The sequence below is a fragment of the Chenopodium album genome, chromosome 23, assembly GCF_948465745.1.
Source record: "Chenopodium album chromosome 23, dcCheAlbu1.1, whole genome shotgun sequence".
Taxonomy (NCBI): domain Eukaryota; kingdom Viridiplantae; phylum Streptophyta; class Magnoliopsida; order Caryophyllales; family Amaranthaceae; genus Chenopodium; species Chenopodium album.
This window is the reverse complement of record NC_137856.1, coordinates 12,491,515-12,514,001: the sequence shown is the minus strand read 5'-3', so window position 1 is coordinate 12,514,001 and position 22,487 is coordinate 12,491,515. Positions and strand designations below refer to the sequence as shown.

Sequence of the window (22,487 nt, the reverse complement as noted above, 5' to 3'; positions counted from 1 at the left end):
AGACGCCGGTCGTTATTTTAATGGTTGCAAAAAAACAAATTTGCGACAATATGGCGGTCGCAATTATTTTTGCGACCGTTTTTTGTATTTTCAACGACTGGTTATTTTGCTGTCGTAATTCTGCTTTTACGACTGCCACAGCGGTCGCAATCTTATACTATTGCGACAGGTATCTGATGGTCGCAAATTTCTGAAATTGCGACAGGTGTAAGAGATTCATATCAAAACGGCTGTACAATTTTGTTTATAAAAAACTTAGGTTAAAATAGTTTATATACCCTTACAAATATAGAGTCCTATCAAATTAAAATAGGGTTTTAAAACTTTTCGAACTCTAAATTAAAAATATTTGATAGTAAAGTTATTTAATAAATAAAAATAAACTATATATTTTTTTATAAAATATAATATATAAAATCATATTATATTCGGGTATTACATAAATGTAACCAAATCTACTTAAATCATCAGTGAAAGGAATGAAGTAATTAAATCCACCCCTAGCTTTTGAACTCATTGGTCCATAGACATCTGTGTATATGAGTCCCAAAAGGTCACTAGCTTAGCTCTTTCACCTATACCCGTAAAGGGTGACTTAGTCATTTTTCCAAGCAAGCATGACTCACAATTTTCAAATGATTCATAATCAAATAAAGAAAGGAGTCCATCCTTATGTAATATTTGGATACGCTTTTGGTTAATATGACCAAGCCTAAATTAAAATGCCATAGGTAAGTTGGGTTAGAATCATCGATCTGTTCTTTGCTTTTTATGATCTATGTTGTAAACATAAGTTGCATAATCTAAGACATACAAACCACTAATTAACTTTGCGTTAGCAAATAACATATTTTCTTTGGAAATAAAACAACAGTTGTCTTCAGTATCTAAAATTGTTGGGACATAATAACAGTTATTAAACACCAAAATAAGACCAGAGGGAAGTTTCAAATGATAATTTCCAATAGCAAGTGCAGCAACTTTTGCTCCATTTCCTACTCGAAGTATTACTTCCCCTTTTGCTAACTTCTTACTTCCTCTTAGGCCTTACATGTAATTAACAATGTGAGCACCACACCCAGTATCAAATACCCAAGTGGAAGATGAAGTAAGATTAATTTCTACAACAAAAACATCAAGTAACTCCTTACCTTTTGTTTTCACTGCTGTATCATTGGGACACCCTGGTGTGTGGTAAGACCACCTACCACAATAGAAGTATTCGCTTCCTCCCTTTTTCAGGTACTCCTCAGTATGGTTGAGTAAAAGGTTGACATGTCACTGTCGAGCCCTTATCATGAGCTTGACTATATCAAATACATCGTGGAGTGAGAAACAAGATAGTATCATGCGCAGAGTCATCATCGAACGGTCTCCCAAGGATATCCATTTGACTAAGTAAACCAACTAGTTCATTGACATGGGTTCTTACTGACTGACCAAGCATGAGTTTCTTAGCCATTATCTTACAATGAATATTGTAAGTCTCATACCTTACGCTTTCAGTCTAGGAGTAGTAAATCCAAGGGATCAAATTAACAACCTCTCTTACATTATGGTCGTTGATGCCTCCATTACCTAATGCCCCAATGCCACCTCGACAAATGGAACGAAAACATTCATGCAAGTTGGTCAACTCATAGTGCCTGAATCTTCTTTTCTAGCAAGTTGGAATAGATTCTAAAATGCGATTCCTGACTTTCGCTGCATCCGAAACATCTTTCGCATGCCTTTCAGGAGTAAAACCAAGAGTAAGCCTGTTCTCAATCGGTATATATAAACGAGCTTCAAGCTTTTGGCTTTTGAGAACATTTCTCAGCTCGTTCTCCCTTTTCCTGAAGTTTCTGAGGTTCAGCCTTAATTTTAGTTTCGTTGGCAAAATAGTGTTGTCGTTAATGTTATTCATCTACAAACAAAAACAAATCGAGGCAAAGTTCAATAATTATGTTTAATAAAGAGTACCATAAGCGATTTAAATTTGGTAACTTTAAAGCCTTTATTCAATATTAATTGATCCCTATTGAATTAAATGTTTCCAAGATCCTTTATTTGTGCAATAATTGACCGGACTGAGGCCCTACCATCAAGTATTACATTTTCAAGGTGAGTATGCTCTTTACTGATTAGAACTCTTGTAATTCTTGGTTGAATAATTATCCATCACATGTTTAATTATTACCATTAGCTTCAAGGTTCTAAACTCTTTAGGTAACCTTGTTGAGTATAACCAATTAAATATGTAAAACGTGATCTACCCCAAAACGCCTAAGATAACAAGTGACACTCTACTGAGGCCGACCCATCACTCACGATCAAAGGGTTATTGGGTATCTAATTTGGAAAAACAACCTCAATATTACTGGGACCTAGATTTATTATGCTGTGATTATTTAGTGAACTCGAGCACATCATCAAGCAACATAAATAAAAGCTAACATGCATAATCTACTAATGCATAAATAAAAACATGACATAGTATGGCCCCTTAATCCTAAGAAAACTAATAAAGCAATAAAGGCTCCCACTTGAATCTTCATGGATCTCATCCATTTGGCTCCTTTGGGCCTTCACTCCATTGGCTTCTTGGATCAACTGCAATTTGTAATACTATTCTATATTATCTATTACTTAAATTAAATACAATAAAATAAATTACAAAAATACTTAACGATACGCAGACCGTATTTAAATTACAAAAATACGTCACGATGCGCAGATCATATTTAGAATATATGGGTCATACTAGCCTACATATATAGCAATAAAAAATATCATATATTATAAAGTGCCATATAATAAATAACTCATCATGCTTTCCTAAACTACAACATCAAATGTTCACAATTAAGGAAACATGGCTCCTAAAAATCTCATATTTTAATTAATTACTGCAATCAGCTTAGATAATATCATATATTATTCATGACCAATCATAAAATATCATATATATTTAATTTAGGTATGAGATAGAATCAAATCTTATTTTAATTATGGAAGATAAATCATATTTATTTCTCATGATTATCCTAACTAATTTAGTAGATTCTATCCTAATTACTAGACAATCACATATTTTAAGTCAATTAATATCCTAACATAATTATGGGATAATCACATTATTTAATCAATTATCATCCAAATAGAATCTTTTGCTCCATAATTATCTAAACTTAAGAAAATTAACAACTTAATCTTGGTAATTATCATTTTTTAAAATCAAAGCTAATTTTAAATCTGATTTTATCCAAAAATAAAATAAAATAATTTTTTTTTTTTGAAAAACATGCGCCAGCCACCGTGGTGTGGCCAGCCGAAGCCAGTCACGGTGGTCGTACACCATGCGGTGTACGCTGCACAGCAGCAACGCAAGGGCAGCAGCAGTAGCACACGCAACACTTGCGCGGCACTGCTGTTACTGCTCTTGCTGTCCGAGTCCCCTACCCAGCCCCACCCTCCCTCCTGGACTACCTGGTGTGGCAGTCGCCGTGGCAGCGCCACCCAGCCGCGGCTGCCGTACCCAAAAACCCCTATTTTTAATTGATTTTAATTAAAACAAAACACTTTTGTTAAAATTAAATTAACTTAATGTGGTCTTTTTAATTTTAAAATTAAATTATCTCAAAATTAGGGTTCTTCATGAATTTTAATCCCCAATTCACTTTAACTCTTAAATTAAATAATTTTATCATGAAAAATTCATAATTTATCATGAAATCAAATAGATTAAAATCATTAATTACATAGTGAACGAATTAAATCAATACCAAAACACAAAGTTCTTAATTAGAGTTAGGGTTTCGAAATTTTCAAAATTAGGGTTTGGGGGGGTCGGAAATTTTGAGTGATCTAGGGCTAAATTCGGATCTATACATGGCTAATTTGGAGCAAATTAAACAACTTTTAATGATTCTATATTGTTAAATCACATTTAATATAATAATTGACCCATAATCAAATTATTTTCCCTCCTAATTGAATTAAAATTATGGATTATCAAAGAATTAATACTCAATATATGTACATGCAAGAGGCTAACTAATACCACTGTAGGAGATTATAGGTACTAATTGCGGAATAAACATGAATCATATCCATAAAGCACCCAAACCAAGGATCTCATGCATAACACATCAAGAGCAAAAATTTATACCTTTGAAGTGTGATTCCGTGTATGATCGAGTAAGAATAAGGGAGACAAAGAACCTCAAGTGTGATTCCTCTACTTGGTCCACAGGCACGGATTAAGACCTCCACTAATGCTAGTTAGTTGCAATTGAACCCTTCAATTGACCTTCTACGGAAAAGAGCGAACAATGAACCAATCACGAACCACCACGAACCACCACACGTGCCACTAGGGGTGGCCGGCCGTGAGTCCAAGGGGGGGGGGAGGAGAGTGTCGTGAGTTCAAGAGAGAGAATTCGGGTTTTGGGATTAGATTGCCTTGATTCTCATAATCTACTGTAAGTTGATTATGACTTAATTAATCAAACCTAGACATGGATCTTATTTATAAATCTCATCTCTAAATAAGAGTCCATGACAAAGCCCAAATCCTAATTCTAATCTAACTACATTAGCCAAATCCTTTTCATGATTAGTTAATTATTCATGAGGCCCATTAATGGGCCTCTAACTTGCTTAACCCAATACCCTTGTGTGTGACCTCATAGGATCCATTCTAGCAAGCTTTAGACTATTTGACTAGTCCAAAGATCATCGCTCATAGTCTAGCAACAGATGATGACGACCCAAAAGAACAAACTTATTATCTCCATAATAGTGATCCATGATATATCTAGTAATTGCACTTATCGAAGACACAATTCCTTCATCCACATCCGCCAAGTTTGAGCATGCAAAAATAAAATGATTCCCAGTAAGATGAACAACAATATTACCTCGTATAAGCCATTGAGTATCCACCATATGTTGCACCATCGAACAACTTGGAGGATTGGGCCCAAAGAATCGGCTATTCACCGCTTTTTTCAAATCAATATTGGTAACATAATTCTCCAAAGGTCGATTTAAATAATACACCCCCATGCGATACACGGTCCAATGATTGAAATTTTCCTTTAATTAAGTTACAACAAAGGAAAAAATATTAAAGAAGGAAAGAGAGAAAGGGACAAAGAATAGTAATAAAGAATAGGAGAAAATTAAAAGGTAGAAGTAAAATAGGAAATTGAATTTCTAGTAAGGTAAAAACACAAAGTATCGTCGAAGCCTTGAGACACTAATCAATATGCATGCTCACCACATGTAGACCAAAAAGGAAAAGGAAGATGATTAAGCTTAATTAGTGGGGTAGCTCAAGAACTTAGCCTTGAGCACTAAGAAAGAGCTCTTTCAAGCCTTAGAAGAATATTTTTTTTTTTTTTAAAAAAAAAAAAAAAAAACCTTGAAAAGGTTGATCGGTTGGAATAGAAACCGAAATCCCAGCAAAGATTAAAAAAAAAATCAAGATGCAAAGGATAACAATTGGTGAAAATTAGAGGAAAGGATTAAAAAACACATGAAGAACAAAGATGAAACCCTAGGCACCGACTCAATTTTTGAGAGAAAATAATTACCTACTTGCTTAATAAAATGATAACATGATTAGAAAATAATTATTTTCTAGGAATTTGATTGGAGAATAGGTTTATGGAAATATTTAGGATAAATTTAGGAAACTATCGAGAATCTCAAAATATAAGTAAGAATAGGAATTTAAATAAGATAATTTTATTTGCCACCATGAAAAATATTTCAAAATATTTTTTTTTTCAAAATTCAGAATTTTTTTGAATTAATTAAATAAAAATATATTATTATTTTTTTTATAAAATCTTTAATAAATCCAACTTAAACGAATGAATTTAGAGATATAAATATTCAAAGTATCTTTGGTGCTAAATTCGATAAATTTGGTGTCAAAATTCAAGTAATAAGTTTCATTTACTAAAGTACCCATGTGAAATTACATTAAATAAAACAATTAGGAAACTAGTTATCAAAATCACAAAGTAATACAGGTATGTACTTCCTTTGTTTTTACAATGATGTTTTCATTTGAAATCATATGATTGTTAAAAATTAATTAGAACAAGGAAATCTTCTAATATCTTCTGTATGTATAAGAAGAAAAAAAAAACAAGGTCTAATTTGATTCATTTTCGTGAATAATATTATTAAAATCCTAATTTTTTTTTTTTTGAATTGAAATATATTTGCAATTTAAAAAAGTAACATTCGATAAATGTAAATGGGATAAACATTGCAAAACAATATGGAATATAAATTTGGGAGTTTGTGTCAAAATCAGGCATCGATCGGTTTAATTAATGTTTAGCTATCCTTAGTTCTTCCTTTTCTAACTTTTTCTAATATGTAACTCTTAGTACTATGTTTCAATGTAATTACGCTTCTTGAAAATTAAATTGACTTGACTTTAATTTACTTAACTTTAATCTTTACTTGACTTTACTCTTTATAATTAAGAACATGAACGGGAATCAAGCTAGGGATGCCATGACAATACTTATTGCTTAGTTCTTCGTCAACTCTACTAGTTTTACAAGAAAGCTAAGGGATTAACTTTCCAAAGTACGGTGTATGCACTACATAACACCCTAAACCTTGGGAATTCCACTAAAAACAATAGTGCAACGTCTCACACTACAATAAGGAGAGTAAGCATTTAAAAATTAGACTCCCTCCGTACTTAATACTTGTAGGGATCCTTCTACAAGCAAGTATCATGCCCTATTAATTAATTAGTTAATTTAGACTCACTTTTAATTCACATAGCACTTCAATATTTATTTCTTTACTTTAACTACTTACCACTTGATTAATAAAAATAAACATACTTGACTTAACTTGTTTGACTTCACATTGACATCATAGTTATACTTTAATTCGCATAATGAAAATAATCACTTTGCTTAACTTACTTTTATTAGCATGCTTCACATAATAAATATTCGTGAACAACATACTAATAAGATATACAAGCTATAGACACCCAATTGTGTCTCCCCAAAACCAAACACAGTGATGAATATTTTTCACGATGAATGATAGTCGAATGAAATGAAAGTGTGAAAAGTCTAGTGTTGTGGTTGATTTTATTTAAAATTCTTCTTTCTGTTTTCGAAAACCTACTTTGTATATGAAAATAGCCAGTCCAATTTAGTTTGTTCCATGATAAGGGTCCAATAATAGTGTAGTTGGATTGGGCTCGAAAAGAGCTTTCCAATGATATATTATAAGATATATTATAAGCCCAATTCCGATGAATAATGAGGAAGTTATCGCCAAAATACTAAGTTGGGCTCGATTTGGTTCGTACATGCGACCCAATGATCTAGAGGAGGGCCTTTTATTAATTATCATTCTTAAAACTATTAGGAGTGATTATAGTTTTCTAGAAATCTGGAAGGTTCTCTTAAATCCTAATGGGATTAAGATTAATAATTATGTTTTAAAGAGTTTTACTTGGAATAAAATATTTTTTTTTATGAAAATACGATTTTAACCTTAAACACGGATTTTACGACTTAATCATATTAAGAAGTGGATTCCGCGTGGAAAACGCGTGATTTTCTAAAAACAGCGCCTGTCGCTAAGAGCCGTCGCCCGGCGCTGGTCCTGTCGTCTGGTGACAGGATGTGATTTATTTCGTTTGGAACTCGATCTCTTTCCTATCGGTTTTCAGACTATTTTCTTATAAATAGGGTCTTAGACAACCGTTTTCAAATGACCCAGAATTCTCTAATTTTCTCTTCTCTCTCCTTAAGCAATATAGCTTATTCTTTCTCTCTCTAGTCTTTCTCAACTAGCTTTTTCTCAAATACACAATGCCGCATTCACGAGATCTAGGCACACCTAGCCAAGTTCGAATTTGCCTTCGCCCTAGACGTGAAAGGTTGATACTTTCTAAGGGTTTGGCCCCAAATTCAGTCTAAACTTTTTAACTCTTTCTTTCAATTATTTAATTTAATTCTTTGATTTATTATTTTATTAAAGTTTACTAACGCGTGTATTTTGTTATTAGAAATTAAAGAGGTACGAGGCATCAAAGTGATTAATTTTATTACTCTATCCTTGTAGAGAGCATGTTTATATTTTATTAATTCCTAGTATCATGTTAGGGTGTTTTTAACGCTTTCTAGAATCATGTTTAGGATGCTTTCTATTCTTTTCTAATATCATGTTAGTGCCATGCTAGGTCTAATGCTTTGATCTTTAATGTTTAATGACATGCTAGGGTTTGTTATCAAAGAGAAAGACAAAGAATAATCACTCTTCTAGAAAATGCAAAGGCCACCAAACAAGTCTGTAACACCTAAAGCACAATAGAAAATTTTATTATTTTTCGTCTCTGAAATAAACAACAAATCAAGGCTAAAAGACGTGCACCGTCTACGTAGTGCTCGAACTAATGATCCTGATATTTTGGATATTATTTTACCATATTCTTCCATATATTCTGCTTAATAGTATAGAATCTATGTAATAATAAATTAACAAAATCACTTGCTTTAAAATATATTAATAGACACAATTAAGATATTTATTAAATACTTGTATAAAATTCTTGTATAAATACTTACTATAAGTATTTATACTAACAAATAAATATTTTTATAAAGTATGGATACTCTTAAAATATATGAGGTATTTAAACCGTTTAAACTACCACCAACTCCTTTATCGTAACTCCAAACCATGCTTTAATAATAATGGCGACAACCTCATCTCTTCCTCTAACCTTCCATTTTCATTAATTTTTTTTTCTCTCTCTCCCCCTTTAATAATGCAAGGCCTAACCCCTGAGAAACAAAGCTCAAACTCTCGAAACCCTAAACTCGATTGAGTTGCAGCTCCAATGAACAATAATCAACATTTTTGACAAGAATAGATTTCCCTCTCTCCTTGATGATGATGGTGGGAATTCGGCAGAGGGGTTGTGGTGAGTGATGACAGAATTGTAGGTGAAGCTAAAAATAGAGAGTGAGGAGGTAAGTTGTGGTGGTATTTGAAATTATGGTAACGGACTAACGGTCTGGAGATGGTTGCTACCATGGATTTAGTAAAGAAAAATGGGATTTGATTGAGGTGAAAAAGCAAGAGGAGGGATGGTTAATGAGGGTATGATGTTTTCTTTTTGTTGAAAAGGTAAGGATAAATAAGGAAAAGTATAGTGTAAAAAATGCCAAAGAAGGAAAAAGTCAAGTAAAAAATAATATCTTAAAATGGAACACAGATAAACTAATACTTGTACTCAGTATGGAATTTGAAACTCTATTACTATAATTACTAAAGCGTATCCGTGCAAATGTACGAGATATTATATGGAAGTTCTTCATAGAGTTATTAGGATCGATGGTTATTTTTCTTCGAAAAAAAAAAAAAGGATCGATAGTTATTTATTTATTTTTGTAAAGATTATGTGTTTTATTCGTGGAACAGACATTTGATTATTCTTAATTTACAACTTGATTTTAAATGGTAAGAACAACCGCGATAGACCAAAGGGATCTAATCTTAATTTATGGAATCTATAAGTTACAAATCCAATTTCTTTTCTTTGAGGAAGAGGAAGATCCAATTTTTTTTCTAGATTTAACAAATTCATTTGCTACTTATATTTCGATTTTTCACGAGCAGGCGGGAAAAACGGTCATCTAAAATTTTGAACGCCTTTCTCTATCCTGTCCAACTCCCCCCCACTTTGCTACAGCTTCAATCGACAATCTTCCAAGAACAACCAAAACCCCCAAATTTCTTATTTCAATTTCAAATTTCCTCCATTTTCTTCCATTACTCACATTCAATTCAATAGAACTACAACTACTCGCAACAAAAGTACCAAACCCTAAACCCCATTTCAATTTTAGGGTTTTTTCCACCTCAATTTCCCCCAAAATCAAGTCTTTTATTAGGGATTCTGTAGAAATTCCAGTGATGGTTTCACATTAATGGAGAATGTGATTCTATTAGACGAATTATGGAAAGCGAGAGTCAAGACCCAAATAGTGGAATTGCTGGGAATAACAATGTCATTCATACTGTTCAAGCGCATAGAGACCTTGAATCTAATTGGGGTGTCGATCTTGCAAAAAACCTTGAAGATTATCTTTTGAAGATTTGTTCTGGTGAAATATCTGGAAGAGATGATGCCCATTTATCCGTTAATTTTGCTGAAGGTTTGAGAATAATATTTACAAGTTTTTTGCTTTTTGAAGAACTAATGGGGTTTGATTTTTCTTGGTGTTTTGATTTAACAATTTTGTTGCTTTTTTTGTGGGTAAATTGTAGCTGCTTTGTTGCTTCAAGGTTCGATACAAGTGTATAGTCGTAAAGTTGAGTACCTTTACAACTTGGTATTGCATGCTTTGGAATTTGTTTCTCAAACAAGGTTTGTTTTTGGATGCACCCATCTTCTTCTATTGTTTATTTTTCATACAGCTTGCTGGTCTGCTTATTTTCGTATAATTTGTGGCCCGAAGATACATTTTTTCTTTTATACCAGTAATATATACTTCTTTGAATTGGTATTGATAATGTAATGCATTGCAAGTTGCTAAATGGTAATGTTATGGAGTATGTTGCAACTTGGGTTGTTTTTTTTTTTTTTTTTGGTTGCTCAACTCTGCATCACACCCTGAATACCGTGAAGGCATCAGTTGCCATCACCAATGGTGATAAGCAGATGGAAGGAAGAGAGAAACACTCCCTCTGTCTGAGTGTCTGGAAATAATAGTCATGTATGCTGTTTTTAGATGCTAGAAAAATTGTCAAGTTTGATAATATTTGACAGATTTTGGTTTAATTCCCGAACATACTACGTTTATATTAAGTGATGCAGAGAGGATGGGAAGAGGGCACAAGTTATGTGTGAATACTTTAGTGAAATCACTATATATCCCTAATTATGTGGGGTTGGAACAACGTTACACTTGATTCCAGACGTAGGGACTAGGGAGTATTAATATGGTTGTGACTCCAAAGTAGTGTTTTACTGTTGGACTTTCTAATATTGATAAATGGTGTGTTAAAATTACTAGAAAAGTGGTTTTTTTTTTCAATAAAACTGAAATGTCTTGAATGGTGATATTGTGGCTGAATAATGGAAATTGGCATACAAAACACATTGATTTATTGTTTGTAGTTTACCTAGTTTTGAGATGAGAAATTGAGAAGTTGTTGATAAGAGAAACTTATATTTTGAACTCATAATTGTTAATAGGAGCCAAAAAACTTTTATTAAGATTTTATATATTAAATATTAGGATTTTTTGTCAAAAACTACCTAATACAACTCAAATTTTGTGAGAAACTAGCTAATAAAAAAAAAAATGTTGTAAGAAACTACCTATTAAATAATGATGTTGTAAGAAGCTGCCTATTTAAATAAAAATGTAGAAGAAAGACATCAGTGAAAAAAGAGTTAAAAAGAACAATAACTTGAACTAAAGGGGATTCTTGATTAGATAACAAATCCATTTTTCTTTTTTGGATTTAGTATACATAAAAGAACTTCCTATGGTATACTATTCAATTCGTGACGGCAAATTGATATGATATCTTAGTGTTATAATTCCAGATATTCAATATCATCAACAGACAACAGATAAAGTTTGGATCATCTCTATGGGATTAAATCCCGAGTTAATCGTGCGTAGAAAAACGATAAGATTATGGAAGTAATTAATCTTGCATTTATTGCTACTTCACTATTCATTATAGGTCCTGCTGCCTTTTTACTTATTATCCATGTAAAAACGGTTAGCCAGAATGATTAATTTGAATGATACTTTATTTTGTAGCTCTTTGACAAATTCCAAGACAAGAGAAGCTTATAATTTGAACTCATTATTGTTAATAGGAGCCAAAAGAGTTTTTTTAAGATCTTATATGTTCATTATTTGGTTTTTTTTTGTCAAAACTACCTATTACAACTCAAATTTTATGAGGAACAACCAAATAAAGAAAATGTGGTAATAAACTACCTATTAAAATAAAAATGTTGTAACAAATTACCCTTCGCGGCTTTGCTAGATTTCCATCATTGACTAATTTCTTCGAGATTGATTGCCCATGTGATTTTTAATTAACCAAATTCTCCATTTTTTTCCCCAATTCGGTGCCCAGCATCCCAATTCATCCTTATATCCCTCATTTTCTCCTTCCATTACATCCCTTGCATCATTTTCCCTTTCCCTTGCATCATCCTTAATTTTGAGCAACACTTTTTCTTCCATTTGACAATATGCAATATGGGTTTCTTAAATTTGGGTTAATCTTGCGGGCTGATTTTTCTACAATTTATGTCCTGGTGTGTTGTGCGATTGTTGCTGGTGTAGCGTGGTTAGAATGATGGTTGGTGTGGCCAATGTATAAAAAAGCTCAAGGCGCGCTGAGGCGATAAGGGATATGCAGCGCCTTGGTGCGCCTCATTGAAGTGAGGCGCACTATATAAATAATTGAAAAAAATTAACAGAATTTTTCTTCATGTGTGCCTCAAGTGTGCCTCGGGCCTAGGTGTGCCTAATCAAAATCGCCTCGCCAAGGCAAAAAAAAAATGCTTACCTCCTATCGCCTTGAGCCTCAACGCCTAGGGGCGCCTTAGGCGCGCTTTTTCAAATACTTGGTGTGGCTGCTGCTTGCGGCTTGGTAGGGGAGCACGGAAGGATGACTCCTTGTGATATTGATGTGGCTGCTTCAGTGGCTGGTATTGTGGTGAGGCGAGAGATATGGGCAGGTGTTAGTGTTGGTGGCGTCAGAAGTAGAGATAGAGTGTGGTGGTGCGGTGATGGCGTGCGAAAGTGCGACAAGAAATTGTGAAGGACTGAGTGCTTGTGTTGGTTTTAGGGATACGTGAGGGTGGTATTCGGGGTGTTTTGAAGTGGGTTGGGGTGCTTGGTGGGTTAAAATGGTGCGGTGGGACTACTAGTGGGGCATGGAAATAAAAACGAAAAAAGCTTTCTAAAGGGCACGTGACCGGCATGTGGATGGTCATAGAAATAAGTCAACGGTGGAAATTCGGTGAACGGTAGTCTTTTCCAAATTTTTTAATAATAGGTAGTTTTTTACATCAAATTTTTTTTTTTTAGGTAGTTACTCGCAAAATTGTATTAGGTAGCTTTTGACAAAAAATTCTCAATATCATCTATTTTGAAATGATTGTCTAGAATTATTTTCCTTATTGGCATCTTTAAATCTTTCTTATTGCGTCTTCTTTTATGATTACAATATCCTATTCAACACTTTTTCTTGTCATTTGTTTGATTAGTCATACTATGCGATCATGTTTATAGTTTGGTAATTCACAATTCCCACTGATAGATGCAATGTTACCTTACTATGAAGATGTTAAGACGAGTTTTGCATTGGTTCAGAATACCCCTTTGTATATGTTTAGTCTTTTCAAAGGTTGTATACACCTCATATGCATAGTTGACAATTTGAACTATACCAATATGCTTGATGCGAGGATGTAGGACTAATATTATGTCTCTTGAAAGCTTAGGCATGATGTCTTGAGATTCGTTCATGTCATTTTATTTGTGAAATCGAGTGATGCTTGAATAAATTTCAAGGTCTATATAGAATACCTGCATGAATGGAATTTATCATTTCATATTGTATTATTAAGGTTGTTTAAACAATTATGCTATGTGTGATTAGAGGGTATCCTTTCATACATAACCAAGCTCCTTTTTGAATTCATTCATATTCCTGTTTGCACATGTTCACAAGTCTTCCATGTTATTTGTAAATTGAAAATGATAGTGTAATGCTGTACTGTAGCTAATTTTACTTCACCGAAATTTCAAAGATTTTGTCTCATGAATACAAATTTATTTTCCTATGTTTTCAAGTAGTTTCATTGTGAAATGATAGCCATTAAAGTTTTAAAGATGAGTATTTCTAAGTAAACAAATGAATGCTTAAAACTTAAATGTTTGCTAGTGCTCACAACTGTAAGCTGGTTGAAGCTTTTTGGTCTAAGATGCAACACCATTAGAAGAAAAGAGAATTCATTGTTCAAAGTAGATTTTAGGTGATGAAATCCATAAGTAACTTGATATGTATAGTTCAAAAAGGGCGCATGCACTGTTTTGGAATTACAATAATAGTAAATCCTTGAAAACGTGCATGACACCAACCATATGAGTTAGGCTTCGTGCTGCTAAATTTTTCTTTTGGCTGAATTTTGTAGTTTTTGTCAAATTTTACTCCTTTTTTTATTTCTAATTTTTGGTTGCTAAGCTTCACTTAATTTTGATGAAAAGTATTTTATTAAAGTTAAGGAGATTGGAGCCTACCTTATATTTTGAGAATACTTTATTAGTAAAAATGTTAAAAAATGAAAACTTGCATATTATCAGTATTATTTCACTTGTAAATATATTTAAGTAGAAGGCTGGATAACTTTGAATCCATGATGATAATCAATGGCCTAGTCTTGGTGACCTTGGGCAAGTTTTACCTTAGATATCCCCTGGATATTTCAGGGACTTTATAGTTACTTCCTCTATTAATTTAGTTGTACCATATTGGCTTTTAATAGTTTAATACTATCCACATACCGAGTACTTCAGTTTGACGAGGTTATGTATAAATAGATAAAAACATAGTTATTTAAGATATTGTTAGATCTGTCCTAACTTATAGTTTCAAGATGTCATCATTTTATAAGTTTAATTGATAGACAATTAACGACACTAAGGGTCAACGTTAATGCATTGGTAGATGAGCAAAATTAAAGTGGAGCAACTAAAAACAAAAGGAAGAATTTAATTCTAATTTTCTTCAGTTTTCAAAGGTTGAGATAGCCCATAGGGTGGGTGAGTAAAAATTTTCAAAGGGTGCTAATGACTTTCTATACATATATAGATCACAAGAAAATGTGGGAAGCACCTCAGATCAGCCTGAAGCAAGTTCATCTCATGCAGTACATGACGAGGAAGATCAGTTTTGGGTCTCAGATGATATTCCTGGTATTCAGACAGTTTCTGCTACCTATTCTTTGTTTTTTGTCAGGTTTGTAACTTTTGTTGTTGTCTTAACCCTGATTCTATGGCAGTGGATGCAAAAAATTGCCTGGATAATGTGACCAGCAAAGACACTTCTTTGGGCCACTTTGTAAAGCCACCTGCTAACTTAGTTGTACTTGAAGGTGATTGTTTAGATTCTACTGATGATGGTGAACTGGAATCATACCTGGTAACATTTTGTCTTTTAATAATATCTTAGAGGATAATATACTTTGATTTTACAGTTTACACTAATAACTCTCGTTCATATATGGTTGCAGTTGGCCACCAACAATCTCTATTGTGATTTTATCCTCTTAGACCCATGTGATGCAGTGGCTGTAGATAAGTTTCTGAAGGATGATAAAACTGGTGAAAGACAGCATAGTAGCCATAGAGGGAGTTCATTGATCTCAAAAGCTCATAAAAGTTTCCTGTCTCCTGCCAGATACACTGGAGGGACAGCCCGCAAGTCTTCTTCCAAGAAAGGGCTGGATAATTTTGGTCAGGCTTTGCCTTTTGGTGAGACCAGCAGAAATTTAAACGAAGATTTTGAGCATGGTCCTTCCAATAACGGTACTTCTGATCATGGTGAATGTGGATTTGGATCAGATGATAATAACCCACATCACGATGATTTTGACGATTCTGATGGTGATGATGATGATCCTTGGAAGCCTTTGAATCCACATGAACCTGGAAACTTAAAAGTGAAGCCTTTCAGAAAAGGTTCTTATAATGCTTGGCAATATGTTCTTACAATGGTGTTCTTGTACTTTTTTTATTTTCATTTTTATTTTTTTTTTATCTAAAATTTGCTGAATATATCTGACAGTTAAAACTCTCAAGAAGACAAGGATGAGGAAGAATGTCAGTGTAGCTCACCAGTTTCCCCTAGCAAAGCTGCATGGAACAGTTAGTCCCGAGCTCCTAGAGATATGGGAGTTGCACTTTCGTTCTTGTAAAAAACAAGAAGAATCACAACCAGTTCCATTGTTTGAAAAGGTATGTATTATCTGTAGTGGCTGGAAATTTATTTTGCATGTTTGGGCTTGCATGACTTCTTAAATTCATCTGCAGCTGCGCCAAACCCTTGTTGGAGGGCATTCGATTCCTGATACATTTTTCACTCCTGAAAATGGTGAAGCAGAAGATATATCAGATGATGGGATCCCTGATTTTGATCAACATGATTTTGACATGCCAGACGTCAATTATATGGATGAAGGAGTTGATCTTAACACAGATAAGGTCAGGAAAGCTTGTCCTTCCTATAATCTCTTGTGATTGCTGATGTTATATAAGGAGAGGAAGAAACTTGGGAGGGTTGCAACCTTTAATATCCTGCTTGTGGAACTATATACAATCTCATCTTCTTATTAGCTTTTTCATGGATGCAGCATGATGATTTTGCTGATCACTATGATGCTGCCAATGCTGATGTAAATGAGGACCCAACTTCTCAACCTAGCCTGGAAGATCTATGTCGCGCTCATCTGGTAAGACTGGGCCATTTCATGGCGACTTATCAATTTGTGGGGCTGTATTTGTTTTTACACCTTGTACTATCTATTTGTAGTGCTACAAGTCTTTAAGATATCTTGATTAGTTTTAAATATTTGAATCAAGGTTCTATACATTCAGGAATTTTTGGACCTTGTGAAACTGGGATCAGTAACCTTTGTCATTTCATTGACACGGTGCCTTTGATGAAAGAAAAGAGTGTCAGTGAATGAAATAAGATAGTAAATATGATGAAAGATACTTGTGTGTGTGTGTGTGTGAGAGAGAGAGAGAGAGAGAGGGGGGATATCTTTAATTTCACTGTGTACTCTTGTGTTCCATACGACCATACATTCTCATCTTGCAAGATGACCAAGTTAATTAAGTTAGTATACATTGATTGCTTTTCGACTGTGGTAGCAAAATAAGGAAGGAGTTGAAAAATGATCACATGAAAGGGATTTCATTCTAGATTGAAGAAGGTAGCCAGGTTGGGGGCTTGGGGCAAGTGATTTTAATGCTAAATGCTTAATACAACCTATAGGAACACTTATTGCCTCACATTTGTATTCTGTAAGTAAAGAAATCAAACCTGTATAACAGTCAGTAAAGAAAAGCTTGCATTCTGCAAAGAATAAAAAATGCCTCAAGGCCAAATTAGACTATTCATTCAGCATCAAACCTAAAATGTGTTGCTCTGAAAAATTTACGCTCTTTGTTTCTTTTTATTGGTTATGTTTTGACTTAACACGTTTGCCAATGCACTTGTTTGACCATTAATAACTTTCAATGCATATTTGTAAAAATTATAATGATTGAATATTAATAAAGTACTCGTCGTCTCGTTGAGACGAATCAAACAAGACCCCACATGACTATATTATGTCTTATATATTGGAAAAATAAGAAGATTATCTCATCTTATGAATATTGCTAAAAATCAAAATGTAACTAATAATAAGGAACATAGGGAGTATTAGGTATCATGAGCCATAGTTTATACCGTGGATAGTTGATACAGACCAAGCACTTAATTCAAGCTTCACTAAGCTTGATGGCTTTGATTCTTAAGGAATTTTTTTTTTTTTTTTTTGAAACCTGATTCTTAAGGAATTTGTTGATTTTGTTTCTCATTTATGGGCTTAATAGGTATGAGTGTATGACAGTGGGGTGTGCTGGGCCCTGCTGGCCAGCCTATTCCTATGCCTTCGTGCCTGGGCCTTGTTCAGGTACATTAAAGTAGCTTCTTGCCTTGCACCCTTGCTTGGTGTTAGAACAAACATGACATACAAGCCAAGTGAGTTTGGTTTGTGCAAGCTGATGTTCTAGGTGAAACCTTTTAGATTGGTTATTGAGTTTATGACCTAATAATCTAATGGGAAAAGGTATACCTTGTTTTCTTAGTTGTTCAACTTTGAGTTTGACCATCATTTGTTGTTATACAGAATGAAAAATATCGTTATGTTGGATATTGTTAGATTTGCCTCGACATATTAAAATTCAGTGTAAGTAATTTTTGATTTATTATTTTTATAATTACGTAATTAAAGATATCAATGGTCAAAGTTGCATATTGGAAAACGTGCTAATTTATAATAAAACAACTTGAAAAAGAGATGTTCTAAGAACATAGCATAACTAGTAACGCAATCATTAATTTAGGATAAATGTGCTGGCCATACCTTCTGCTTGATCTACTTGCCATTTTTCTTGCCAGTTATGGGAACATTTTTGCCAGTCGTGGGAACAGTCATTTCTGTAAAATTCTGGCTCTAGCATGGACATGTCCACCCCTCCTTCCCCTTCAGATTTAGGGCTGGTTTTACCCCCACATCTGTTAGGCTTTAGTTGCTTTTGTGGCTGAAGAATAATTCAGTATGGTGTGTGTGTTTTTCAGTTAGTTTAACAAGCAGCTGTAGGTTATGAATAATATGTGGGCCTTTGTGGCCTTGCCGAGGTTGTAGGAATTGTGTGTTGGGGACAACCAAGATAGCAAAGAATGAAGGAAAGGAAGGGGAGGGAGGAGGAAGGGGAGGGAAGATAACAGGAAGGGAATGGTGAGCTCAATTTTTCCTCCAAATCTCTCCAATTTTGGAGGGATTTTGCTTATTAAAAAGAGGGAAAATGATTCCCCTCCCTCTCCTTCCCCTACCTTCCCCCCATCCTTTACCCAAACAAGAGAAATTGTCCTCCTGCCTTTCTCTTCTCTTCTTTTCTTCCATTTTCTTATATCTAAACGAAGTGTCAAGTATTTACTAATTGGTGAAAGTTTGGCTTCATAAGTCAAGTGCTAAGAGATTGATTTGGTGTTAGTCTTCATGAGCTAGAGGTCAAAGGTCCATTATTTGCAGACTTGCTGCGGGGGGTGGGGATTTCAATTCTCACTCTAAGCTTTAATATGTTTGATATGAAAAATCATGTTTGTGCACACAATTCTCAGCCTCAAACTTAAGCTTTTGGAGAACTCTGTATCATCCACTGTTTCACACACACAAATTATAGAAACCAATTAGCTCTGAACATGCAGATAAGTTTTCTGTAAACTTAATGTTTTTTCTTCCTGTTCTATTTCCCATGAGAAACATCCTTAAATTTATTTTTTTCTTTCCTCAGGATTCACTTCTTGCTAGCATAGCTGAAAATGAGACGCAGACTGAGTTGGCTGCCCGGGTTTCATCATGGAAGCAAAGAACAGAACATGACTTAGAAGAGGAAGTATGCCTTTTTCAACCATATATTACAACTAAAATTTCAGTCAATTGCTGCTGTTTCTTTCAGTTCTAAGGTTATCCTTTTTATCTCAGGACTCACGCCCACCATTTGACATACATGAATATGGTGAAGCAGTGTTGGACAGAATATCTCAAAGTGAAGATGGAAGTGTGGTGTCTTTCACAGATGTGGTGAAGGGACAAGAGAAACATGATATTGCACGAACTTTTTCTGCCCTTCTTCAATTGGTAAGATTTTTAGTGTTGCTGTTTTTCGTGTCTTTATACTGTTTGTACTCTTTTTAGTGTCATTTTGGGTTGAATGAGGACTGTTTTGCTTGATTTTGTAGGTAAATGACAGAAAAGTTGACTTGGATAGGAGCACTTCAACAAATGATTCGTTTTGTTACACAGTTGAATATCCATTTCATGTTAGACTTCTTAGCCGTGCCAAGGGGCCAAAGAAAATGCAATTTCAGATTGGTAAGAAGAGGCAAAAATCTCCCATCAAACTTGGATGCAACAAAGATAAAATCGACCGCTTGAGCAGACATCCCTCAACTATTAGCTCACCATCTTCCGGATCTAAATCAAGATCTATTTTAGCGCAACCAAATTGTAAATATTCTTTGGAGCTGGAGAAGGGTGGGCTGGGGTGCACTCCTGATGGGAAGCGCAGACGAAGATCTCGGGTAGCTGAGTCAGTTGACTTGAATTCAGCAAGATGACGTGATGATTCGAGACCATCTTTGTAGTGTATTCTCAACAACATTCCAGTGATGATTCATAGCTTTAGATTAGCTAATACTGACCATTTAGCGCCTTCCTTCGAGATTGTTTCTATCGGTCATAACTTAAATCAGTATGTCAGTATATGTAATTGTAAGTCATTAGTCATTGTAACATCTTTTATCAGCAAGTGTAGCTGTATCCATTCTATGTAATATATGTATTACATTTAATTTGGTTTTAATAATTCAAATTTTAGGCCATTAATTTTAAATAATTCCAACTTTTAATTATTTTAGAATAATCTCAACGTACGAGTGTTTTGTTAAGATGGGGGTACCACTTGCATTTTTTTTTTTGAGGGAAACCACTTGCATTTAATCATTTCTAATATGCTACGGAAATATGAACAATACTTGTACAAAGTATCAATTTTAACACGCCTATTTACCATATTTATACCAAATAAATAAACTAACCCATACTTTTTCTTTACTAACAAAGTCTAAGGCTAGAAATGTACACAATAATATTCACTAAAGAAAAACAAATGAAAAATTGAACAAATTGCAAAATACTGTATTTTTTTATACTTGTATATGCCGTATTTACAAAGTCAAATACTGAAATTTGATGGTCTCCAAAAGTATGCCATGAAATGTATGAAATGACCGTTCTACCCTCAACAAAAATGGGTCTCGGCTACGTGTCAAGCAGGTCACATTCATTGACCAAAGCTCGAGGTATGAACACCACGACTCTCTGACATCTTCCGCCGAATGTTTCCAAAATTCCAACGACTTTTTTTAATATCATGCGCCGTCGCGTGCACGTCACGTGCCCTTAAATCTCGCCCCAATTTTTCCCACTCCCTTGAAAAAATGATTATCTTTTAAAATCAGCAAATAAACGGGATTTGATCTTAAGTTTTATATAACACCAAATCGCCAATTAATCACCTTGGCGTTAAGACATGACCCGATGATTCAACTCGACCCGACTCAATATCCAAGTCGCAGCAACTTGACCCGGCACCCGAAGGCGAGGGGAGCGGAGACCTTTTATCCCTACTCAATATCCTCTTCAATGACATTATCCGACTCGTTGGCGACCTAAAACCCGAACCCGGGGACCGACTCGGCCCCGGCTCGTCCGAGTTAGACCCTTGAAAACAAAAACTCTGGGTCCTCCTCGGCACCTCAATTGACACCCCCACCAAATCCAACCCCTTCCTCCTCCCCGCAAACGACGACGATCCCGTAGTTAATACGTCCGACTCACCGTCACTCGGACCTAAATTGGTTCTTGATTCGGGTACATTAACACTTCGCGACAGCTCACCCAGCTCGACAACCACCTCATCGCCTTCCAATGTTGGCGGTGGTGGCGGAACATCGTCGGCGTCGACGGGGGAGCGGCAAAGTGGACACGTGGAGTGAGAATGGAACCACATGTCAATACACTCAACATGAAAACAGTGTTTACATTTAGGCAATAAACGCCCTTTTTCTCTCTCCTCAAATTCTGACAAACAAACAGCGCATTCCAGCACTTCCCCTTCAACAAGCTCAACCACCTTATCCTTCCCAAACGTAAAAGTCGGTAATAATTTAAGTACAGCCGTGTCGAGCCCCTGTGATGGTTCGGGAGCAATTTCGGAAGGATTATCCGGCTCGATGTAGAATACGAGGTGGGTACGACGACGAGCGCGACGGATCTGACGCCGTCGCGCTCGTAATATATACCATCGGGCGTACACGTGAAGACATACCATTATTACGACGACCGCGAAAAGAATCACGATTGCGCTTAGCATTATCCTGCCGCTGAGGGCGTATCCCTTCTGTTCGTGAGGGATATTGTAATCCTTACCAATATGATCCGCCATTTTTAGGAAAAATATTGAATCCAACAAATAAATTGTAGTAAGTTATGAAGGTTGTGAATAAATTAAAGAAGAGGAAGAAATACGAGTTTGAAGTTTAAATGAGTATTGAGAAAGAGGAAGGTTCAAGAAAGTTTCGGAAGTAGAAAAATGGAGTCAAGGGTAAATGTGGGGGAAAGGGAGGTATTGGGCGTCCACAAAGGGACGAGAGACGGCAGACGCCCAAGTTGACGCGGGTTTTTTTATTTTATTTTATTTCTTTTGTTTTTCTTTTTGGTTAAAAAGAAATTTAGAATTTAATGTTATTTTAAAAGGACAATAAAGGAGCCAACTTGGTTGGTGTTGTTGCTGACTATGAAATTAGGAGATGGACTCTGTCGTGAAAACTGAATTTTAATTTTAATTTTATGAGAGTTTTTTGGTTTAGGAAATTACTTGGACATTGCAATTTGGTAAGTTGTTGGGTGAAGTCATTGATTTACTTGTAGGAGTAAGTCCTAGGACGAAACTAACTAGTTGCTCAATAATAAGTACAAGACGTGCGTTCCATTAACTTTTGGTTGGATTATATGGAGTTGTTTATGGATGAGTGATGAATGTTTCATTATATCTGAATTATGG

At 34.8% G+C, this 22,487-nt stretch overlaps 1 protein-coding gene and 1 pseudogene across 1 annotated transcript; one reads left to right on the top strand and one right to left on the bottom strand.

Moving 5' to 3' along the window:
• The first annotated feature begins 9,611 nt into the window (after positions 1-9,611).
• On the top strand, positions 9,612-20,229 carry LOC145609189 (condensin-2 complex subunit H2-like). Its single transcript, XM_081664736.1, has 11 exons — positions 9,612-10,202; positions 10,315-10,414; positions 14,899-15,002; positions 15,089-15,228; positions 15,320-15,767; positions 15,874-16,043; positions 16,119-16,289; positions 16,439-16,537; positions 19,155-19,256; positions 19,346-19,501; positions 19,603-20,229. The coding sequence occupies exons 1-11, from the start codon at positions 10,004-10,006 to the stop codon at positions 19,978-19,980; spliced, it is 2,067 nt and encodes a 688-aa protein (XP_081520862.1). The 5' UTR covers positions 9,612-10,003; the 3' UTR covers positions 19,981-20,229.
• Positions 20,230-20,409: 180 nt separating this feature from the next.
• Positions 20,410-21,952, bottom strand: LOC145608746 (RING-H2 finger protein ATL2 pseudogene; annotated as a pseudogene).
• Between the last annotated feature and the right edge of the window lie 535 nt (positions 21,953-22,487).